The 21290-nt window shown below is 34.7% G+C and overlaps 1 protein-coding gene across 5 annotated transcripts in view; it reads left to right on the top strand.

Annotated features, from left to right (window-relative positions):
* DMXL2 (Dmx like 2) overlaps window positions 1–21290 on the top strand; it is a 179775-nt gene that overhangs the window by 53673 nt on the left and 104812 nt on the right. For all 5 annotated transcript variants that reach the window (XM_008016606.3, XM_008016604.3, XM_008016605.3 and 2 more), the window contains exons 7-9: window positions 13480–13658; window positions 15416–15599; window positions 18932–19106. In XM_008016606.3, the coding sequence (XP_008014797.2) occupies window positions 13480–13658; window positions 15416–15599; window positions 18932–19106 (538 nt within the window). The remainder of the gene's footprint in view (window positions 1–13479; window positions 13659–15415; window positions 15600–18931; window positions 19107–21290) is intronic.

The raw sequence follows: 21290 nt of genomic DNA, 5'->3' as shown, positions 1-21290 counted from the left end.
GTGGCTGAAGAAATTGTATGAAGAAATTGTATGAAGACGGCTCTTCTTCTCTCACCCAGAACCAAAGCCAAAGCACACTGTCCAACTAACACCACAACATCTGGGGGACCTGTTAAATCTGAAACTCGTATCTTTCAATTCTGAGAGATTATTTTATATTATGTCTTTTGTGTTATTTCCTTCTCTCTCTGGATCTTTTCTTATTCAGATATGGGTACTTTTACACTAATTCTCTATTTTAGTATTTTCCCCCTTTACTGTTTTCCACTTGTTCATCTTTTTCTTTTAATTTCTGGGGGACTTTTCAGATGTAACTTCAAAGTAATTTTTTTCTGCTATTAAATTTTTAACTTTTAAGAGGTTTTAAAATTCTCTGATTTTTTTAAAAATTACAAAATATTTCATAAATTAAAAAAGTACATATAAAACATGTTGTATAAGATATAATAAACAATTAAACAAATACACATGTACCCTACTCCTCAACTTGAGACAAAGAACATGAAACAAATGGGTCCTTTATCTTTCTCCATGCATCTCCTTCCTTTCCTCCCACCCCAGGCAACCAGAATCCTGATTTTCATGTTTATTATTTTATTTAAAAAAGTTTCATTCATCTAAATTCCCAAATAAGATAATATTTAGTTTTCCACAGTTTTGAACTTCACAGAGTTTGTGTTTTTCTTTTTCTTTCTTTTTTTTTTTTTTTTGAGACTGAGTCTCAATCTGTCACCCAGGCTGGCGTGCAGTGGCACAATCACGGCTCATTGCAGTGTCGACCTCCTGGGCTCAGGCAGTCCTCCTACCTCAGATGGGACTACAGGTGTGCACCATCTAGGTGTGCACTAGTTTGTTGTTGTTGTTTGCTTGTTTTTTTTTTTTTTTTTTTGTAGGAATAAGGTTTCATTATGTTGCCCAGGCTGGTGTCTTTTCCCTTTATTTGTGATGACTTAAATTAAAAAGAATTTTCTTCAATCATGAACAGAAATGTACTGAACTCCTCTGTACCCATCACTTAGCTTCAGCAGTTATCACTCAGCCAATCTTATTTCATCTGTACTACTCCTCCCCCAGTTGGGTTATTTAGGCTTGTGTCACTGATGTCATTCGTCTGTAAATATTTCAGTATCTACTTTTGAAGCATAAAGATTTTACAAAAATATCCACAATATGTTGTGGGTTAAATGTAGTTTGAATCTTGTTTAGGAAAATTTCTTACTGTGATGCTATAAAAGTATTCTATTTTCTCCTAAAAGCATAAAATTTAATCTCTTATAATTAAGTCCCTAATCCAAATGAAGGTTGTCTCAATAACATTTACTGAATAGTTCATTCTTTTCCCACTGATCTGCCATGCCATTCTGACATGTATTAAATAATGCTGCAGCAGATGTCTTGTACATGTCTGTTAGGCTCTTGTGTGGATTTCTCATGGGTATATACATAGGAATAGAATTGCTGGGTTATATGTTATATGTAACGTGTGTGTGTGTATATATATATATACACACACACACACACACACATATATAGTATGTTGGTTGATCATAGCTCACTGTAACCTTGAACTCCTGGGCTCAAGCCATCTTCCTGCCTCAGCCTCCTGAGTAGCTGGGACTACAGGCATGCCCACCATGGCTGGCTAAGTTTTATTTATTTGTTTTTTTGGTAGAGATGGGATTTCCTTATGTTGCCCAGGCTGGTTTTGAACTCCTGGCCTCAAGTGATCCTCCTGTTTTGGACTCCCTAAGTGTTGGGATTACAGGTGTGAGCCACTGTACCTGGCCTCCTTGTAGTTTTAAAGTGCATTTCCCTGATTATTAATGAGGCTAAATACCTTTTCATTTATTTATTGGGTATTTGGATGATTGATTTAAAAGAAAGTAACTGGGCAAGTTCCTTGCCCGTTTTTAAAATAGTTTTTGGTGTTTTGTTGATTTGTAGGAGTTCTTTATTATGGATATGAGCTTTTTGTCAGTTACATGTTTTGCAGAGATCTTCTCCCACTCCATTAGTTGCTCGTTCATTCTCTTAATGGTATCTTTTGATGAATAGAGATATTTGATTTTAATGTCAAATATATCAGTGTTTTTCTGAGTCCTATTTAATAATTTTTTCCTACTCTGAGATTCTGAGGATTTTCATATGTTATATAAGCTTCTAGACCAGAGTTGTTTTAAGGTTTTTTGTGCTGTGAATTCCTTTGGAAATTTAATGAAGCCTATAATAACCTTCCTCATAGTATGATGTTTTTACATGCATAAAATAAAATGTGTAGCATTGCAAAAGAAATAAATTATGGAAATACAGCTTCAAGATATTAAAAATTACATTTGTGATAGAGACAGGTACTTTTAAATTAATGCATTCAGTAACAAAAATTGCACTTAAAATATGGGCAGTTTTAATTGTGTTTAGCTATTGTATGTGGAATTAAAACTTCAATATGTCCCTTTATAAGGTGAGTTTAGGCTTTCCAAGAACAACAAAATTCACTGAAGGATTTTTGGGTTGATCTCTAGTTGTAGAAACGTTAAACTTTACTGTTTTATTGCTCAGGAGTTAGTTGGCACAGAGGTAGTTGCTTAACGGTTGCATGAACAATATAGACAGGAAGACTGCAATCATGTGCAGTTCAGTAGCAGTTCCAATAATTAAATTTCAAAGTAGAAATGAGTGTAAAAAAAATGTGGTATGAAAACATCTTTGATTCTGTTAAAGACATAGTCATATGTACTGCCAATACTACTTTGGTTTGTTTTTTTCAGTTAGCATTTATGAAAATAAGTAATCGTTTTTCCCCATTAAGGTTCGTGGTACCTTTGGGTCTCAGTTTTCTTGGTTCCTTCAGAAGCAGACCCTGAGATAAGGATTCAAGTGTAAGTAATTAATATGGGGGAATGATCACACGAAATATTTTGGATTGGAGGCAGGGAAGTGATAACCTTTGTTAAGTGTATTAAGAAGCTTGAATCTCTGGGTCCTCTGGGAGCCCGTGTTCCTCACTTGCATCATGTTCCTTATACATGTTCTTCACACGTATCAGTTGAAGGTGGGTGAGGGCCAGGCATCAGTTCTCAGCACTCATAACCAGCTCCTGGAAAACTTCTGACAAAAAGATATAGATGCTTGCAGTTGAAACTGGCACACCAAAACGCTAAGGCATGATGGGATACAAATGATGTGTCAAAAGTAACTTTTATATCCTGAAGTCTATCCACAGGACATTTGGGTCAGAGGACCTCAGGCCGAGAACTTCTGGTCTAGAATATGGACATTTTGTTTTGTCTTTCACATTTAGGTCTAAAATCTATGTGAAATAATGTTTAGGTGTGATTTGAAGAAGGTCAAGTTTTATTTTTTCCTTATGGATATCTGGTTGTCTTGAACAATTTATTGGAAAAAATCTTTCCTTTCTTTATTGTTCTACATTATCACTTTTGTCATAAAATCAAATGTCCATATCTCTATAGGTCTGTTTCTGGGCTCTTTTCTCTAGTTCATTGGTCTTTCCTTGTACTAGTGACACCTGACTTCATTGCTGTAGTTTTAAATTAAGTCTTGATATCTGGTAGGGCAAGTCCTACCCTCTTTTCTTTTTTAAGATCATCTTATCTATTCTTGGCCCTTTGCATTTCTATGTGAATTTTAGAATAAATGATAAATTTCACAAAGCAAACAGAAAACCTCTTATGTTTCTGATTGATATTACATTGACCGTATAGGTCAGTTTGGGGAGAATTGACATCCTTACTATATTTAGTCTTCCCATTTATGAACATGATGTATCCATTCATTCATTTTAGACCTTTTTTCCCTCAGTAATGTTTTATAATTTTCTCTGTGAAGGTCCCAGATATCTTTTGGGATTAATTCCTAGATATTTGATGTCTTTGATACGGTTATAAATGGAGTCATTATGTAAATTTGGGAAAAATAATTGTTACTGGTATATAGAAATGCAGTTTTTGTATATTGGCTTTATGCCCAGCACCCTTACTAAACTCATTAATTCTAATAATTCCTCTGTAGATAATTTTGGATTTTATATGTACACAATAATATCATCTATGAATAATGAAAGCTGTAGTTCATCTTTTGTCACTCTCCCATGTTTCGTATTTTTCCTTTTTTTTTTTTTTTTTAAACCACAGTGTCTAGGACCTCTAGTAGAGTGCTGAATAAATGTGGTGATAACAGGTATCTTTTTCTTGTTCCCAGTCTCAAAGGGATACCCTTCACTGTGTCATCATAAATACAATGTTTACTGTTGATGTTTGTGATAGATACTTTTTTTCCAGATAAAGAAACTTTCCTTCTATTTGTTGTTTGCTAGATTGTTTTTCTAAACCACAAACAATACAGAATTTGAGCAAGCATTCTTTCTGCATCTAATGAGACAATTTTTATCTTTTTTTGGAGACAGAGTCTCACTCTGTCACCCAGGCTAGATTGCAGTGGCACAATCTCAGCTCACTGCGATCTCAGCTTCCCAGGTTCAAGTATTTCTCCCATTTCAGCTTCCCAAGTAGCTGGGACTACAGGCACCCATTACCATGCCCAACTAATTTTCGTATTTTTGGTAGAGACAAAGTTTCACTATTTTGACCAAGCTGGTCTCGAACTCCTGACCTTAGATGATCCACCTGCCTCGGCCTCCCAAAGTGCTGGGATTACAGGCGTGAGCCACCGTGTCTGGCCATCTTTTAAATCTTTTAATAAGATGAAATACCTGGACCGATTTTGTAAACCTTGTATTCCTGGAACTCCCAACTTTGTTTATAGTGTATTATCCTTGTTGGATTTGATTTGCTGATCTTTTGTTTAAGATTTATGTGTTAGAGTGAGATTCGGCCAATAATTTTCCCATTTTCATAATGTCCTTGACAGATTTTTATGTTGATGTTATACTGGCCTTATAAATGGGTTGGAAAGCTCTCTTTTGTGAAGATTTTATGTAAGATTGATATAGTTTTATTCTTAAGTATTTGCTGGTGAAGCCATTTGGATCAGGAATTTCCTTTGTGGGATTCAGTTTTTTAAATTATTCAGATTTTCTTTTTCTTTTGTATGTCAGTTTTGGTAAGTTGTATTTACCTATAATTTTTTGGTTTTATTTAGATTTTCAAATTTATTGGCACAAAATTGTGTAAAGCACTTTATTTTTTAATATCTATAATACATGTATAATGATTCCTTCTTCAGTTTTGATATTAGTTATTTGTGCCTTCCCTCTTTCTTCATTCATCTCAGTTTTATAAGTCTTTTTATTTATATCAATTTTATAAGTTTATCAATTTTATAAGTCTTTTTACTGCCCTAAAAGTCTTCTGTGCTCTGCTTATTTTTAACTCTGGCTACCCCTGCTTAGTTGTTAGTATTATCTTTTCTACTTTTAAATGTTGGAGTACCCAGGGCTCTTCTAGTCTCAAAAGTTTCTGATGCCATTTAAATACCATTTTTGTATGCTGATGATATTCAAATTTGTATTTTTTGCCTGTACCTTGCCCCTGATCTCCACTTCCCTACCCCCTCAGTCTACTCCCTGATGGCTCACCTTTAGAATATATCCACAATTTGCTTACTTCTTTACCACCCCCACTCATAATCTGGTTGAAGCCACCATTATTTATCACTTGTATTATTGTATTAAATTAATTGGTTTCCCAATTTTTGCTGCACTTCTGTACAATCTGTGTTCAAATCAGCAGGTGGAGTAATTTTTTAAATTATTTTTTTGAGACAGAGTCTTACTCTGTCACCCAGGCGGGAGTGTAGTGGCGCGATCTTGGCTCACTACAACCTCTGCCTCCTGGGTTCAAGCAGTTGTTGTGCCTCAGCCTCCCTAGTAGCTGGGATTACAGGCGTGTGCCACCACACCTGGCTAATTTTTGTATTTTTAATAGAGACGGAGTTTCATCATCATGACCAGGCTGGTCTTGAACTCCTGGCCTCAAGTCATCTCCCCACCTTGGTCTCCCAAAGTGCTGGGATTATAGGTGTGAGCCACCGTGCCTGGCCTAGAGTGATCTTTTTAAAATGTTGTCAGATCTTGTTACTCTTATTCTGTACAAAACTGTCAAAAGTTTTTCCATTTCAGTTACCAAAAGCCCAAGTCTTTGTGATGGTTTAGCATGCTCCATGCTTATCAGGACTCTCGTCACTGCTTCAGCCTTATATCCTGCTAACTCTCACCCCTGCACACTCCACTCCAGCTAGTTTGCCTCACTATTGTTAAACTAGATTTCAAAAATGAAACACTGAAATTTTAATAAGCCAGTTCAATAATCTACAAATAATAAAACATACTTAGTGTTTCTGGATAGAAATGTAGAGATGTGTGAAGAATTTTCTGTAATATTTGAGAAGCGTGGATTTCTCATGAAGGGAACACTTATCAGAATCACAGGAAAAACAGTTTGAGAAATAATATAATTCATGTCTTTTTTTCCTTTTTTATTTTATTTTGCGTAATTCATGTCTTGATCGCTAAAACTAGGCAGTCACCTTTAAAACTTTGGATCTTTACAAACAAATACCCCATTACTCCTAAAATTTGACTGAAAAAACTCACAGATTTGTCTTTTTTTTTGTTACTCATATTTCTTAGGATTACCACATGTTAATAAGTGATTAATAAAGCCAATCATTCCTTTGACTTAAGTCCATAATAGGTGAACCTATGGATGATTTAATATAGGACTAGTTCAGCGTGGTCAGAGAGCTGCTGGAGAGTCATACTGGAATCCAGCCTTATAATATTCCCAGTTAGTCATTGCTGATATCAGCTTGGTTATTGTACATACTGTGCATCATTTGGAGCATGTTTTCCTTTTGCCTCCTTTTAAATATCATTAATGGCACTCTGATCATGGGCAGGTATTGTATACACTTAAGTTTTCCTTGACTCGTGTACTATTAACCCTTGAACAACATGGCAGTCAAGTGATCCAACCCCCTGCACAGTCAAAAATCCCTGTCTAACTTTTGAGTTTCCAGAAACTTAACTATTAATAGCCTACTGTTGACTGGAAGCTTTTCCAATAAAATAAACAGTAAATTAACACATTTTATATATGTATTATATACTCTTTTTTTTTTTTTAAACCCTGCATGTGGCATCCAATATATACTATACTCTTTTAAGGAAGAGAAGAAAAATGTTATTAAGAAAACCTTAAGGAAGAGAAAATAAATTAAGCATTCATTAAGTGGATGTAGATGCTCATAAGGTCTTCATCCTCATCATTTTCACATTTAGTAGGTGGGAGAGGAGGAAGAGGAGGGGTTGGTTTTGGTCTCTTGGGTGGCAGAGGCAGAAGAAAATTTATATGTAAGTGGACATGTGCAGTTCAAACCCATGTTGTTCAAGGATCAACTGTACTTTAACATATATATTGTCTGATTTTTTTTTATCATATAAACTGGTCAAAGAAAATGCATTTTAGAATTCTAGCAATCTACACTGGTAAGGCACATGAGAATCTATGTCGTATTCATATCATGATAGACTTTATATATATAAAATTGATAGTGCATTTTGGAGGAAAAATTGATTTGAAATTATATATGAAATTAACCTTCATTCACATGTTTAGCAGATATTCTTTTGAACACTACCATATATCCTGAACTGTTGTGTGTGCTGGCAATCTTATGATGAAGATGACAGACAAGGCGTTTGTTCTTACAAGACTTAACTTCTGGTGAGGAAAAACAGAAAAAAAATCAAGTATTAACAAGTGCTATCCAGAAAATTAAGACAGGATAATGTGGTAGTGTGACTGGGTGTCTATTAGAGTGGGTGATCTTTAGAGAAAGCTTTGCTGAGGAGATACCTTTAAACTGAGAATTGAATACTACGAAGGGGACAACTGAAGTTCAGGGGAAAGAGGGTTTTGGCCAAGGGAACAAACACCAAGTGCAAATGCTCTGAAATAGGAATTAACAGGGCTTGTTAAAGAACAACAGAAAGCTAAAGTGTAGTGGTTAGACTAAAGTTTGAGATGCATCTGGGTTAAGATATCAGATAGGATAAGAGAGTCAGGAGTTCTCTGGCAATTTGAATTCTTTATCTAAAGGTGGTATTTAAAGTTATGGGTCTGGATGAAGTTAGGGAGAAAATGTGTGTTAGAGAAGAGAATGGGACTCAGGATCAAATCCCAGGATCCTCAAACACTAAGAAATGATGGAGAGGGGAGATGCCTACAAAGGATGCTGGGAAGGAGTAGCCACTAAAAATAGAAGGAAAACCAGGAGAATGTGACATTAGAGAAGCCAAGAGAAAAGGTTCAAGGAGGGAATGTCAATTAATTTTGTCAAATGACCTAGAACATATGGGAGAACAGTTTGAACATCTGTAGAGAGTACAGGCCTAACTGCATAAATTAAAGCAAAGAAACTTTTGTGGAATCATAAAGTTTTAATTAATGATCTTAGTGATCACAGAAGCAGCTAAGGTTTTTAAAAAGGGATGAAGTTCACATCTCTGCCCTCCACTGCCACTGCCTGTGTCAGCATCTTCAGGGCTGCGGACCTTTACAGTAGTCCCTTAAGTGATGTCCTGCAAACGTCCTCTGATCGGTCTGCCCACAGGAGCCAGCCACCTGAACATGCCGTTTTTCTTTTCACCACCCTTTAATGACTCCTGTTGCTCCTAAAATGAAGATTATGATCTTTACCATGGCCTGCGAGGCTCTGCTGTATGATCTGACCCTTCTGTGCCTCTCCAGCTTCATTCCCACCTTAATGCCCACCACACTGATGTCCTTTCGAGGCCTTGAATATGCCAGGCTCTTTCCTGCTTCCAGGTCTTTTTGTGTGCTGTTCTCTCTGTTTAGGGAATACCTAGAATACCCAGCCTTCCTGCTTCTTTGCCTGGTCATCTTTTATGTATCCTTCAACTCTCAGTTTAAATACCACTTCCTTAAGGAAACCTCTGATCTCCCAGGCAAGGTCAAGTCTCCTAATTAAATACTTTCCTGGTGCCCTCTGCTTCTTTCTTATAGTGCTTATCACAATTGTAATTAAAACAATAATTTATATCCTTACTTAATGTTGCCTGCCTTCCTAGAGAATAAGCTCTGTGGGATGAGGAAATATATTTTATTATTTCCGTGTCTTCCTCTGCCCCAGCTATATCCCCAGCCATTCACACAGTAGCTTCGTTCAATAAATACTTGTTGTTTGAATGAATCTTGTAACTGTTTCATAGTTGTACAGGCAGTTTATGGCACATCATCATTATCTATTAGTATGTTGAGGACTGATTTTGTTTTTAATCCTGAGAATGGTTGGAAAACCTTTGAGTTTGCTTAGGGTGAAATTTGGCACTTTAATCTGTATCTGGACATAATCAAATGTATAATAATTGGTTCTTATGAAAAATATTAAAATATATGTAATTAGGATTGAATTAAGAATAGTAGCCTGATACAAACTACAGGATGCCTACCCTTCCCTAAAAGAGACATATGGACTGTCAAAATGTCCACAAAAATTTTATTTTCTAGATGAGTGTTTTTTTCATTGTGTTAGTCACGTCTCCCTAAGCTGTTTATATTCAGTTATCCTAAGAGTTAAGTGTTTCATAATTCTTATGGAAAGATAAGAATGCTTTTCTGGTGAGGATCCTATGGAGGTTGAGCAAATGTGTCTTGGATTAAAAAAACTATTTTCTCACATTTTTGAGAATATACCACATCTGATTAAGATTATCCTGATAAAAAGAACAGAAAGTAACTTTGGAATGTTGGGCAGTTTTTTTTTTTTTGGGTACAATTTGTTCTGCTTCTGTTAATAAAGCCAAATTTGAGTTGATAAAACAGATGGTCACTGTGTGGATCTCCCACTAGAAGGCATTTTCCACCGCCTCTGCTACACATGACAGGATTTTATTTCAGGTGTTGTGAGACTCAAATTCAATTACTTCCAGGATTTTTAATATTACAGTTCATTGAGGACTTTGGCTAGTAAGATCTATTTTTTACAAATGTGGTAAATTAAATTTTTCTTAGGCTTAAGAGTATTTTAAATTTCTATCTGAGCTTAAAATAAAACCTTACTTACTAAAGAGCCTTTTTTCCCCCACAAGACATACCTGATTAAATCTTTAGTTCAAGAATTGGTTTTCTCTGGTTTGCTTACTAGGAGATGTTTGCTGAAATTTTATTTGTTTATGTTCAAAAAGTTTGTATTGGAACACTTTAAAAAATGACACTTGGTTATTTTGTAAAATTTGCAAGTAAAGTATCCTGTTTTCTTCAAAATACGAAATATATCTTTTCTTCTTTTGAGTTCTTTTGTGAAGTATGGTGAATATAGTTAGTAATAGAATATTGTATATTTTTAAATTGCTAAGAGTAAATTTCAAGTCTTCTCACCATAAAAAATGTTAAGTATTTGAGGTGATGGATATGTCAATTAGCTTGATGTAATTATCGTGTTATATTTGTGAATTATAACATCACTTCATACTCTGTAAATTTATACAATTATAAGTTGTCAATTTATAATTAAAAATGCAGCATTTTCTTTGAGAGAAGATTATGCCTTTGAGTGAAAAACTGGGTTTTTCAAGGGCTAGGACGAGATTTCTTGAGGGGAAGGGTTGTCCCTTGTATGCTGATTTTGCTGAGGTTTGTAATGATAAAGGGATGCTGGATTTTGTCAAGTGCTTTTTCTGCATCTGTTGAGATGACCATGTGATTTTCTTTCTAATTCTGTTTATGTGGTGTATCATATGTATTGACTTGCGAATGTTAAACCATCCCTGCAACCCTCGTATGAAACTTACTTGATCATGGTAGATAATCTTTTTGATATGCTGTTGGATTCGGTTAGCTAGTATTTTGTTAAGGATTTTTGCATCTATATTCATCAGGGATATTGGTCTGTGGTTTCCTTTTTTTTTTGTCATATCCTTTCCTGAAGTTTTTGCACAGTAAATGAAACAGCAGAGTAAACAGACAACCCACAGAGTGGGAGAAAATCTTCACAATCTATACATCCGACAAAGGACTAATATCCAGAATCTGTAAGGAACTCAAACAAATTAGCAAGAAAAAACGAAACAATCCCATCAGAAAATGGACTGAAGACATCAATAGACAATTCTGCAAGGAAAATATACAAATGGCCAACAAACATATGAAAAAATGCTCAGCATTACTAATGATCAGGGAAATGCAAACCAAAACTGCAATGCGATACCACCTTACTCCTGCAAGAATGGCCATAACCAAAAAACCAAGAAATAATAGATGTTGGTGGGGATGCGATACAAAGGGAACACTTTTACACTGATGTTAGGAGTGTAAACTAGTATAACCACTATGGAAAACAGTGTGGAAATTCCTTAAAGAACAAAAGTAGAACTACCATTTGATCCAGCTATCCACTACTGGGTATCCAGAGGAAAAGAAGTCATTATATGAAACAGATACTTGCACACACGTGTTTATAGCAGCACAATTTGCAGCTGCAAAAATATAGAACCAGCCCACATGCCCATCAGTCAATGAGTGGATAAAGAAATTGTGATATATATACATATATACACACACACACACACACACACACACACCGTGGAATGCTATTTAGCCATAAAAAGGAATGCAATAATGACATTCGCAGCAACCTGGATGGAATTGGAGACCATTAGTCTAAGTAAAGTAACTCAGGAATGGAAAACCAAACATCGTATATTCTCACTCATAAGTGGGAGCTAAGCTATGAGGATGCAGAGGCATAAGAATGATACAGTGGACTTTGGGGACTAGGGAGGAAGGGTGGGAGGAGGGTGAGGGATAAAAGACTACAAATTGGATACAATGTATACTGCTTGGGCGATGGGTGCACCAAAATCCCACAAATCACCACTGAAGAACTTATTCATGTAACCAAACACCACCTGTTCCCCCAAAACCTATGGAAATTAAATAAATAACACAAAAACACTAAACAAAAGTGAACTTAAAAAAAAAGCTAGGAGTTTCCCCCATGCACTCAGGTAACTACTACTCTCCCATTTTGATATGTTGTACTTTCATTTTCATTCATATTTTCAACATATTTAAAAATTTCCCCTGTAATTTTGAAGTTTTTAGTTTTTAAATATTTGGGAATTTTCTAGATATCTTTCTGTTATCAGTGATTAATTTTGTTGTGGTTTTACAGTTGTAGACAATAACAGATGAAAGAGGGACTGCTTCATTTGAGGGGAGCTTGGTGGGAGTGGGAGAAGGGCTAGAGTATCACCTGCTCGTGGGGCTGTTTGTATTTCCATTGTGACTTTTGAGGGGCTCTCAGGTACCTCTAGAATTTCTGTGTTACATAGTCTGAAACCACTGCATAGAATGTGCTGTAAATTTGATTATGTGAAAATGATGCTATGCTGAAGAAGACACTTGGAGGAAAGCAACTAGTACATTGTTAAGTGGCTGTCTGAGGGCAAGCATTTAAAAGGTTTGCTGTATAATTAAAATATCCAAAAAAATGAGACATTAATGGAAATGTATGTTTCATTATGCAGCATAAATTGAGAATGAGTACCAAGATGGAAAAAACAGAATTGTCTGTCTAGTCCAGATGAAAATATTTGGACCAATGCATACTTTTCAGGAATACATAATTTCAAAATTTCTCAGAGGTTATATTTTTGCATAAGTGATAACAGTTATTATTTCCCTTTAATGCAGTTTTTATTATTGATTATAAAGCACTATAAAAGATAGTTTGTTAAAATACAGTTATTTAGCCTTTAACTAAATTGTTAGAACTAAGTAAAATGATTAAGTCAGTGCCTGTTGTTACACCTGTAAATATTTTAAGTGGACATAGAGGTGGTTCCTGGCAGCTACCTGCATGCTTTCTCATCACGTAGAGTAGAGACCGCAGAACTGTGATCCAAGAGCTAAGAAAGTTTTTTTTACCTTTTTAAAGGGTTTTAAGAAAAAAAGAAGAATCTCTGTCATAGACATGTGTAGCCCACAAAGCCTAACTTACTTACCATCTGGCCCTTTGCAGAAAAGTTTGCGGACTCCTGATTTAGAGCAAGAAACAATTCATATTCATGAGGTGAAGGGTGAAGGGTTTCACTGTGATAGACCACTTCAAAAAGGAAGGGATAACAATTACTGAAAAGATAGCATGAATCTTTCTAATTCTTTCTTAACTAACTTATCCAAGGGCCTGGAATCAGAATCTTTTCTCTGCACTAACCAATTTATGTCTAAATGGGGAAATTTGGCATAAGTCTGCATTTGAAAAACACTATCACACAGAAAAGACTGATAATGAATAGGTTCATTTATTTTTCAAGAATAGTATTCTTTAATAAACGTAATTGTAAGATAAGTTTTGTATTATGTATAAGTCACTTTTTAATTTTTAGATATAGCTTAATTTTTAAAACCTCTTCAAACCACTTAAATTTTGAATTGTGTATGTACAAATTATATTGACCTATATATTTTTCAGGATGATTGTCTTTTGAAAGTGTGGTATCCTATGACTGGTTGGAAGTCTTCAATTATACCTCAGGATCATCATGAAGTGAAAAGGAGACAGTCCTCTACTCAATTTTCCTTTGTTTACTTGGCACATCCCCGAGCTGTGACAGGTTTTTCATGGCGTAAAACTAGCAAGTATATGCCCAGGTTAGATGAATGAATCATACAACTTTAGTTTGTATCCTTTTATGTTTATAAAAATAATGAAAGTAAAGTCCTTTTAGTTTATTTACATGGTGGCAATTAATAGCATAGGCTGTGGCATCAAGCTGCCTGAAATCAAATCCCGTTAGCTTCATGAGTTTTTGACTAAATTTCTTAAGCTGTCTATGCCTCAGTTTTTCTCTGTAGAATGAGGGTAGTAATAGTACCTACCTCAGAGAGTTGTTGTGAAACTAAAATGTAGTTTGTGGGTGGGAAGTGCTTAGTACAGGCCTTTGCACATAGTTTGTGTCCAGGCAATGAAATTGTTAGTAGTAGCTGTGGTACTAGCAGATCCTAGCAAGAAAATGTTTGCAAATAACAGGAGAGCACACACTGAAGGGAAATATATCAGTATAAAACTGTCAATTATATATATGGTGTTAAAGCATATAATGTAGTCTGAAGAAAGTGGCCAGGTTGTACTTTTTTTTTTTTCAATCTGAGGGCTGTCAATAGAAGTTTCTCAAAGAATTTTTTCTTATACATTTTTTCCTCATCGTTGTGGCACCTCTTAACGGTATTTAGAAGATTAAATAAACTGCAAAACAGCTTATACAAATGATTATTTTATAGAGGTCTAAGAAAGCTGTTGGGCACTCAGAAGCTTGCTTAGAAATCTAGTGTGTTCTTGGCCGGGCGCGGTGGCTCAAGCCTGTAATCCCAGCAGTTTGGGAGACTGAGATGGGCGGATCACGAGGTCAGGAGATCGAGACCATCCTGGCTAACACAGTGAAACCCCGTCTCTACTAAAAAATACAAAAAACTAGCTGGGTGAGGTAGCGGGTGCCTGTAGTCCCAGCTACTCGGGAGGCTGAGGCAGGAGAATGGCATAAACCTGGGAGGCGGAGCTTGCAGTGAGCTGAGATCTGGCCACTGCACTCCAGTCCGGGCGACAGAGCAAGACTCTGTCTCAAAAAAAAAAAAAAAAAAATCTAGTGTGTTCTTGAGGGAGGGTTATTTCGCCTACTATTTATTCCTGATAGGAAATATAGCACACATTGTAGAGATGCTCAGTAAATGATAACATGGGAAATTTATATACTTTTTGAATCTAAATAAAAAGTCTATTCTAGTTAAGTCATCTGCATCTATTTGCAGAATACTTTTGACTTAGATTTTATGTGAGCATTTTTTTAAAGGGAGAATGATTTTTTTTGTTCCTTTGTAACCAAGAGGTAAGTTACTTTCGTTGCTCCATGCCGTGCCATTTTTGCTTATTTTAACTTAATGGAAATGGATTTATAGTTTGAAATGATATTCTCCTTACAGTTTTATGATGAAGAGAATTATTTATTTGTAACTGTTTGGGTTATAGGAAGGATGATGTAAAGTGAAACTACTGCCATAAGCCAGATAGTTTAATTACATTTAATGATCTTTTATTATGGTCATTCTGTAATTTGCAATGATTAGGTTTTCTTTTGCTGTTTAGTTTGTATATTTTGTTTAGGAGATACTAATAATCCTCTAGAACCTGAATGTATAATCTAGCAGTAATTTCTAGTTCTTTTTTCAAAACAATTTCCCGGTTCTTATGATGTTCACAGTGATACTGTATATGATTTCAAGGTCTTTGATTGATTCCTTTTTTCCATCGTGTTTTGCACTAATGTTAACTTTATGCATGAAGAACCAAAATATTAATTAATTGATGGGATTGATATTCACGTTAACCTTTATTTATTTCTCTTTGTTGTTAGGGGTTCTGTCTGTAATGTGTTATTAACTTCATGTCATGATGGTGTGTGCCGGCTCTGGGCAGAAACTTTATTACCAGAAGACTGTCTTTTGGGTGAGCAGATTTGTGAGACTACCACTTCCAGCATTGCCAGCAACCTTTCTCATGCTGGAAGACACAAAGACAGAATACAGCATGCTCTTGAGGTATTATATTATTTAAAATGGTAAATGAATTTTGAAGATAATGTGAGCCTGGTGGAAATTTATAAACTAATATGCAGATGGCACACATGGTACATGTAATGAGTGAAATTAACAGCAATAAACTCTCATTTATGCTTGTAAGACTACTTATTTATTCCACTAAGAAGCCAGATGCAGAAATTAATGATCTCAGACATGTTGTATAGGTAAATATTATTAAAATTTTTTTTAAATTGATATTTTATGCTCAAGTTCTAGATAATATTGTTTTAATTCTTTTGCATGTCAGATGTGAAAATCTATAGGAGTAAGTATTAGTAAAATATGTAAAGGTCCTTGAAATTAGTTGTAATTAAAAATATTTTGCTTTTGTTTCATAAAGATTAAAATTTTATTGTTCTAGTTAAAAATGACTATTTTGTTCCTTAAGAATAAAGATGTTTATTAAGATATTAGACACAACTGAACTTCTTTGGAGTTTCCATGATTGAATATTTTGAAAATGAAGTAATTTTTCTAATTTTTAAATACAGTATGAAATAAAAGTGCTTTATAAGAAATTAGATTATAACATATAGCACAAATGATTGTGTCCCATATGATTAGGTAATACAATGAGATATATGCATGTTTTAAATTGTCAGAAATGTATTATAGTAAACTTAGTTTACTATTTTTCTTGTGACTTTTTTATTCAAATAATGTATGCTAGAATTGGATTAAGAAAAGGAGAAGAAATAATGGAATTTATAATTCAACTATTCTAGTCATGTGAATATGTGTATTTTTCTTTATAAGATTGAGATCATATTATGCAGTAATATTTTATAACTTTTTATGCTTAATTTGTTACACTCTACATTATTGACTATACTTTTACTTTATATATTTACATTAACAGTTTAAAGCTTGCATAGTCAAAGTGGCTTTGCCATTTTACCAAGCAGAAATATTGTACAACTTTGACAGGTTAAGGATGTGGTCCTTAAAAGTTTTGTATGAAGCAGGCCTCCTCAGATGTTGTCTACATTAGGCCATTCTTGCACTGCTATGAAGAAACGTCTGAAACTGGGCGATTTATAATGAAAAGAGGTTTAATTGCCTCTTGGTTCTATAGGAAACATGGCACCAGAATCTGGTTGGCTTCTAGGGAGGCCACAGGGAGCTTTTACCCATGGCAGAAGTTGAAGCAGGAGCCAGCACATCACATGGTATAAAAACAGGAGCAAGAAAAATTGGGGGGGAGGTGCCACCAACTTTTAAATGACCATTCACTCGCTATTGCAAAGACAATACCAACACAAAGCCATGAGGGATCCGCCTCATGACCCAAACATCTCCCACCAGGCTCTACCTCCAGCAATGGGGATTACAATTCAACATGAGATTTAGGCAGGGTCAGGTATCCAAACTATATCACTGCCTGTGATTGGGCGCTATTGTTACATTTTTTTCAATATTTAAAATGTAAGTGAAATTAAAAGCAGACGGCAAAACAGTTATCTTTTATTTTGATACTGATATTTAGTAGGACAAAGTGCTTAATTTTTAACTAGATATTTATGATCATTTACTTACACTTATGTAACGTATTTTATTTTCAAATTATATATGAGCCTTTGGAAACTAAGGGCTTTTAGACATCTTTGTATCCTCCATAGTACCTGATATATTGCTTTTCAAGTGTTTGTTAAATTGAATTATTGCCATGTAAAATAGAACAGAAATATGAGTAAATATGTAACCAGTGATTTGACAAGTTTTTACTGTCTTTTAGTAATATTATTAATATGTTAAGATAGTTTTTAAAAGAAAAAGCATAAGTGTCTGACTTACAAGTCACTTTGCTTTCTGACATCCTATCCTTTCCTATGGAACTCCTAACTGTTAGGTCTATATAATTGTATATATTCTTAAGTTATATTTTTTGTTTCTAGGAGAAAATAGCCAGTCTTAGATCAGTCTTGTCAGTCTAATTTAAAATAATGGTAAATGTCAAAGATCCAGTGAAAATAATTTGATAGGCAGTTTGGACCAGGGGGTCTCTAATGTCCATCTCAACCCTGTTATCAAAGCAATAAGCAACTCCGTAGTGGGAGAGCAGAGGTGGGGCACACGCCATTGACCTGATACTATTTTCCATAGGTAAAATGAGAAGGGCTGTAGAAATTGAGAGGATATACCAGATATGTTACTTTAATGAAGAAAGAATTGATAACATTTTATACTTTATTTAATTGAATGTGGAGAACAAAGGAAAAGAATAGAAAGTTATTATGAAACGTGGTCTTGGGAGTGGGTTAAGTTACAGAATAAGGAATTACTGCCAGGTGGGGCCGTGACATGGAGAAAAAAGATAATGCCAAGGATGACATGGCCCCATGTCTAAAGTAGTCCACATGATCATGCATGCTAATGAAGAATTTTAATCATATAGATTTATCTCAGTTTAAACAAATCCAATTTGCAAATTGTTTAAAACAATTTAAACAAATTAAAGGTCAACACTTTAATGAGGTCTTTCCTTGTCTACTCCTATCTGGGTAGGTTCCCCTTGTTATTCTGTATTTTCATACCCTGTTTTTTTCTTTATAATCGATATCATGAATTTGATTATTTAGCTGACTGTTTCATTCTAAGTGAGAGGCAATATTGGGGAGGCAATATTCTTCCTGGTAGGAAGACTCAGGAATTTTTTTTTACTATTATGACTAGAAAATTCTGTCTCAGTACTAGGATATCCTGAAAAAAAAAAATCTTTGGATCTTCTAATATTAACGGGAATTTTTATTCATGTTTTGTAGATAACATGAATACGTATTTTTGCACACTACTTTTTGCCTCCAACTAAAAGTTTACAAGAACTGTAGACTCAAGCCTGTAATCCCAGCACTTTGGGAGGCCGAGACGGGCGGATCACGAGGTCAGGAGATGGAGACCATCCTGGCAAACACGGTGAAACCCTGTCTCTACTAAAAAATACAAAAAAACTAGCCGGGCGAGGTGGCGGGCGCCTGTAGTCCCAGCTACTCGGGAGGCTGAGGCAGGAGAATGGCGTAAACCCGGAAGGCGGAGCTTGCAGTGAGCTGAGATCCGGCCACTGCACTCCAGCCTGGGCGACAGAGCCAGACTCCATCTCAAAAAAAAAAAAAAAAAAAAAGAACTGTAGAGAATACATCCAAAATAGTTCTACTGTAATTTAAAAAGTTCCCTTTAAAATGATCAGGTTTTTATGGAGAAAAAAATCTGAAACCTTTTAATAATTAAGAGTATTTTGGTTGGCATTATTAGACCTTCAAGAGTTGGGCTCAGCAGCTATTTTTCTATTTTAGACAATACACCATTTGAAAAATTTAAGGAAAGGACAGAGGAGGTCATCTGTTCTTGTAACTCACGCTGAATTAATGCCTGACCAGACAGCAATGCATGAAGTTCAAAGACACATTTCCCACCATGCAAATGCACTCTGTCATTTTCATATTGCAGCAAGCATCAACCCTGCCACAGGTAAAGGATAAAGTTTTATTTTCCATAAATATATTGAAGTGAGGTAAATAAATAGAAAAGTGGAACTACTTTTATAACCTATTTTTTATTTTATTATTTCATGTTGACTTTAAAATACTTAATTGGAATAGAGATACAATATAGAGTACCGTTTTTTGAATTGGGACTATGTGATTCTCAGGGTATTAACTTCAGTAACTATTTCTGAGCATCTTTGTCTAGTCTATAACCAGGTTTCCCAGTAAATTAGAGCTTTAACTGTACCTGATGTCACAAGTGGTGGCAGCCTGGTAAATTAGTGTAATTTCCCTCACTTTACAGTTTAAATCTTCCCAACTCTTCTTTATAACCTCCTCTAAATATATTTTTACAAAGTTTTTCTTATATCTCAGCATATCGAGTTTTCTACCCTTGTAGACTTTCTTGTCCTATACTAAGGAAAACACTTTTCCTTCTAACTTGAATATTTTCTTTTCCCTTTTTCCCCTATGTGGCTGAGAAGTATTTTGAGGCAGGTTCTTTGTTGGCACACATATTTGTGAGCTTCTGTTTTAAAGGCAATATGTTTTCCTTCTGCATGGAAATTTATGAGAAAGGCTATAAATTTTATATTACATTGCTCAGAACTATATAAAGTTTTATATAAAATTATAATTGTATGTTATTGAACTGGAGGTCTGTTGCTTCAGAGTGAAGGGGCTTTTAGTTTTAAATGTTTCTGTATGTAAATACAGTATTTAGTAAATAGAATTCTAAAAGGGTGATCTTCAGTGGTGACTCGAGATATGTGTTGTTTTATAGAGTAGCCACTAGCCCCGTATTAGCTGTTTGAGCACTTGAAATGTGGCTGGTCCAAACTGAGATATGCTGTAAAATACACACTGAATTTCTAAGACTTAGTATAAAAAATAATGAAAACTATTTCATTAATAATTTTATTTCATATTGATTACTTGTTGAAATACTGTTTTGTATATGTTGAGTCAAATAAAGTATATTATTAAAATTAATATTACCTGTTTCATTTTACCTTCTGAAACATGGCTACTGAAATATCTAAAATTGCTTAACATGTCTTGCATTTTTGGTCTGCATTATATTTCTATTAGACAGTGCTTTGCCATCTGATTAAATGTTATTTTGCTTATATTATCCGTTCTGATCTAATATCTTAATTGTATTCTAAGAATGTCTTTATACATTAACTTGTTTTCAAAATGTTTATGGTTTTAGATTTTTATGAAATTTTAACCTTCTTAAAAGGACCTTTTCTTGAATTACTGTGGTAAAAATTTAACTTCAAAACAAAATGCAACTCGTGATAGTCTGCAGTAAATTCAATACATTTTAGAAACTTTGGCTTTCTAACTGTGTACACTATCCTAATTAGATAGAATAGGATCACAGAGGATGAGCATTCTGTCACATCATTTGAGCCTAAGGACTGGATATGTTCTTGCAGCCACTGGGCCCTGGTCTTCCCCAGCTTCTTTACTAACCATCACTAATTTTATTCATGCTCATCCTAACTTACCTACATATTATTTTAAAAACAATTTTCTTAAAAATGTTTAACATCATGCATTTTTAGTTACTGCATGTAAATATAACATTTAAGTTGACCAAACAGATTACTAAATGCAAATAATTTTATATTATTAGGACTTGTCCTCTTCACCTTTTTTTCAAAAAATTTTTTGAAACTACAAGAAAGTTGAAAAAATAGTACAGCAAATATCTATATACCACTTATCCAGATTTACCACATATTAACATCTTGTCATTTATTCTTTTGTTCTCCCATCTCTGCCTGTATAGATATGTCTTTGCTGCCTCCTCCCTTAGTTTTGGCGGAACCATTTGAAAGTAAAGCTGTTGATTACATTACCTTTCACCTCCTAAATATTTAAGAATATATCTTTTAGTAAAAAGGGAATTTGCTTCCATAACTGTAATACTGTTATTGCATGTGAGGAACATGGATAAAATAATATCATGTAATATATAGTTCATATGCAAATATAGATTCCTGTCTTAAATGCAGATTATTTTCTTTAAATTCCTCCAATCTAGAACAGTCCCTTTCTCAACTGTCAAAAAAACAATCTGTCAGTCTCAAAAAGTTGTCTCTCAGTTTTCTTTCAAAATGTCTCACAGTCTGAATATTTGTTCATAAGATTTAGG

The sequence above is a fragment of the Chlorocebus sabaeus genome, chromosome 26 (assembly GCF_047675955.1).
Source record: "Chlorocebus sabaeus isolate Y175 chromosome 26, mChlSab1.0.hap1, whole genome shotgun sequence".
Taxonomy (NCBI): Eukaryota; Metazoa; Chordata; class Mammalia; order Primates; family Cercopithecidae; genus Chlorocebus; species Chlorocebus sabaeus.
The sequence above is the reverse complement of the archived record's forward strand: the minus strand, read 5'-3'. Positions and strand labels throughout refer to the sequence as shown.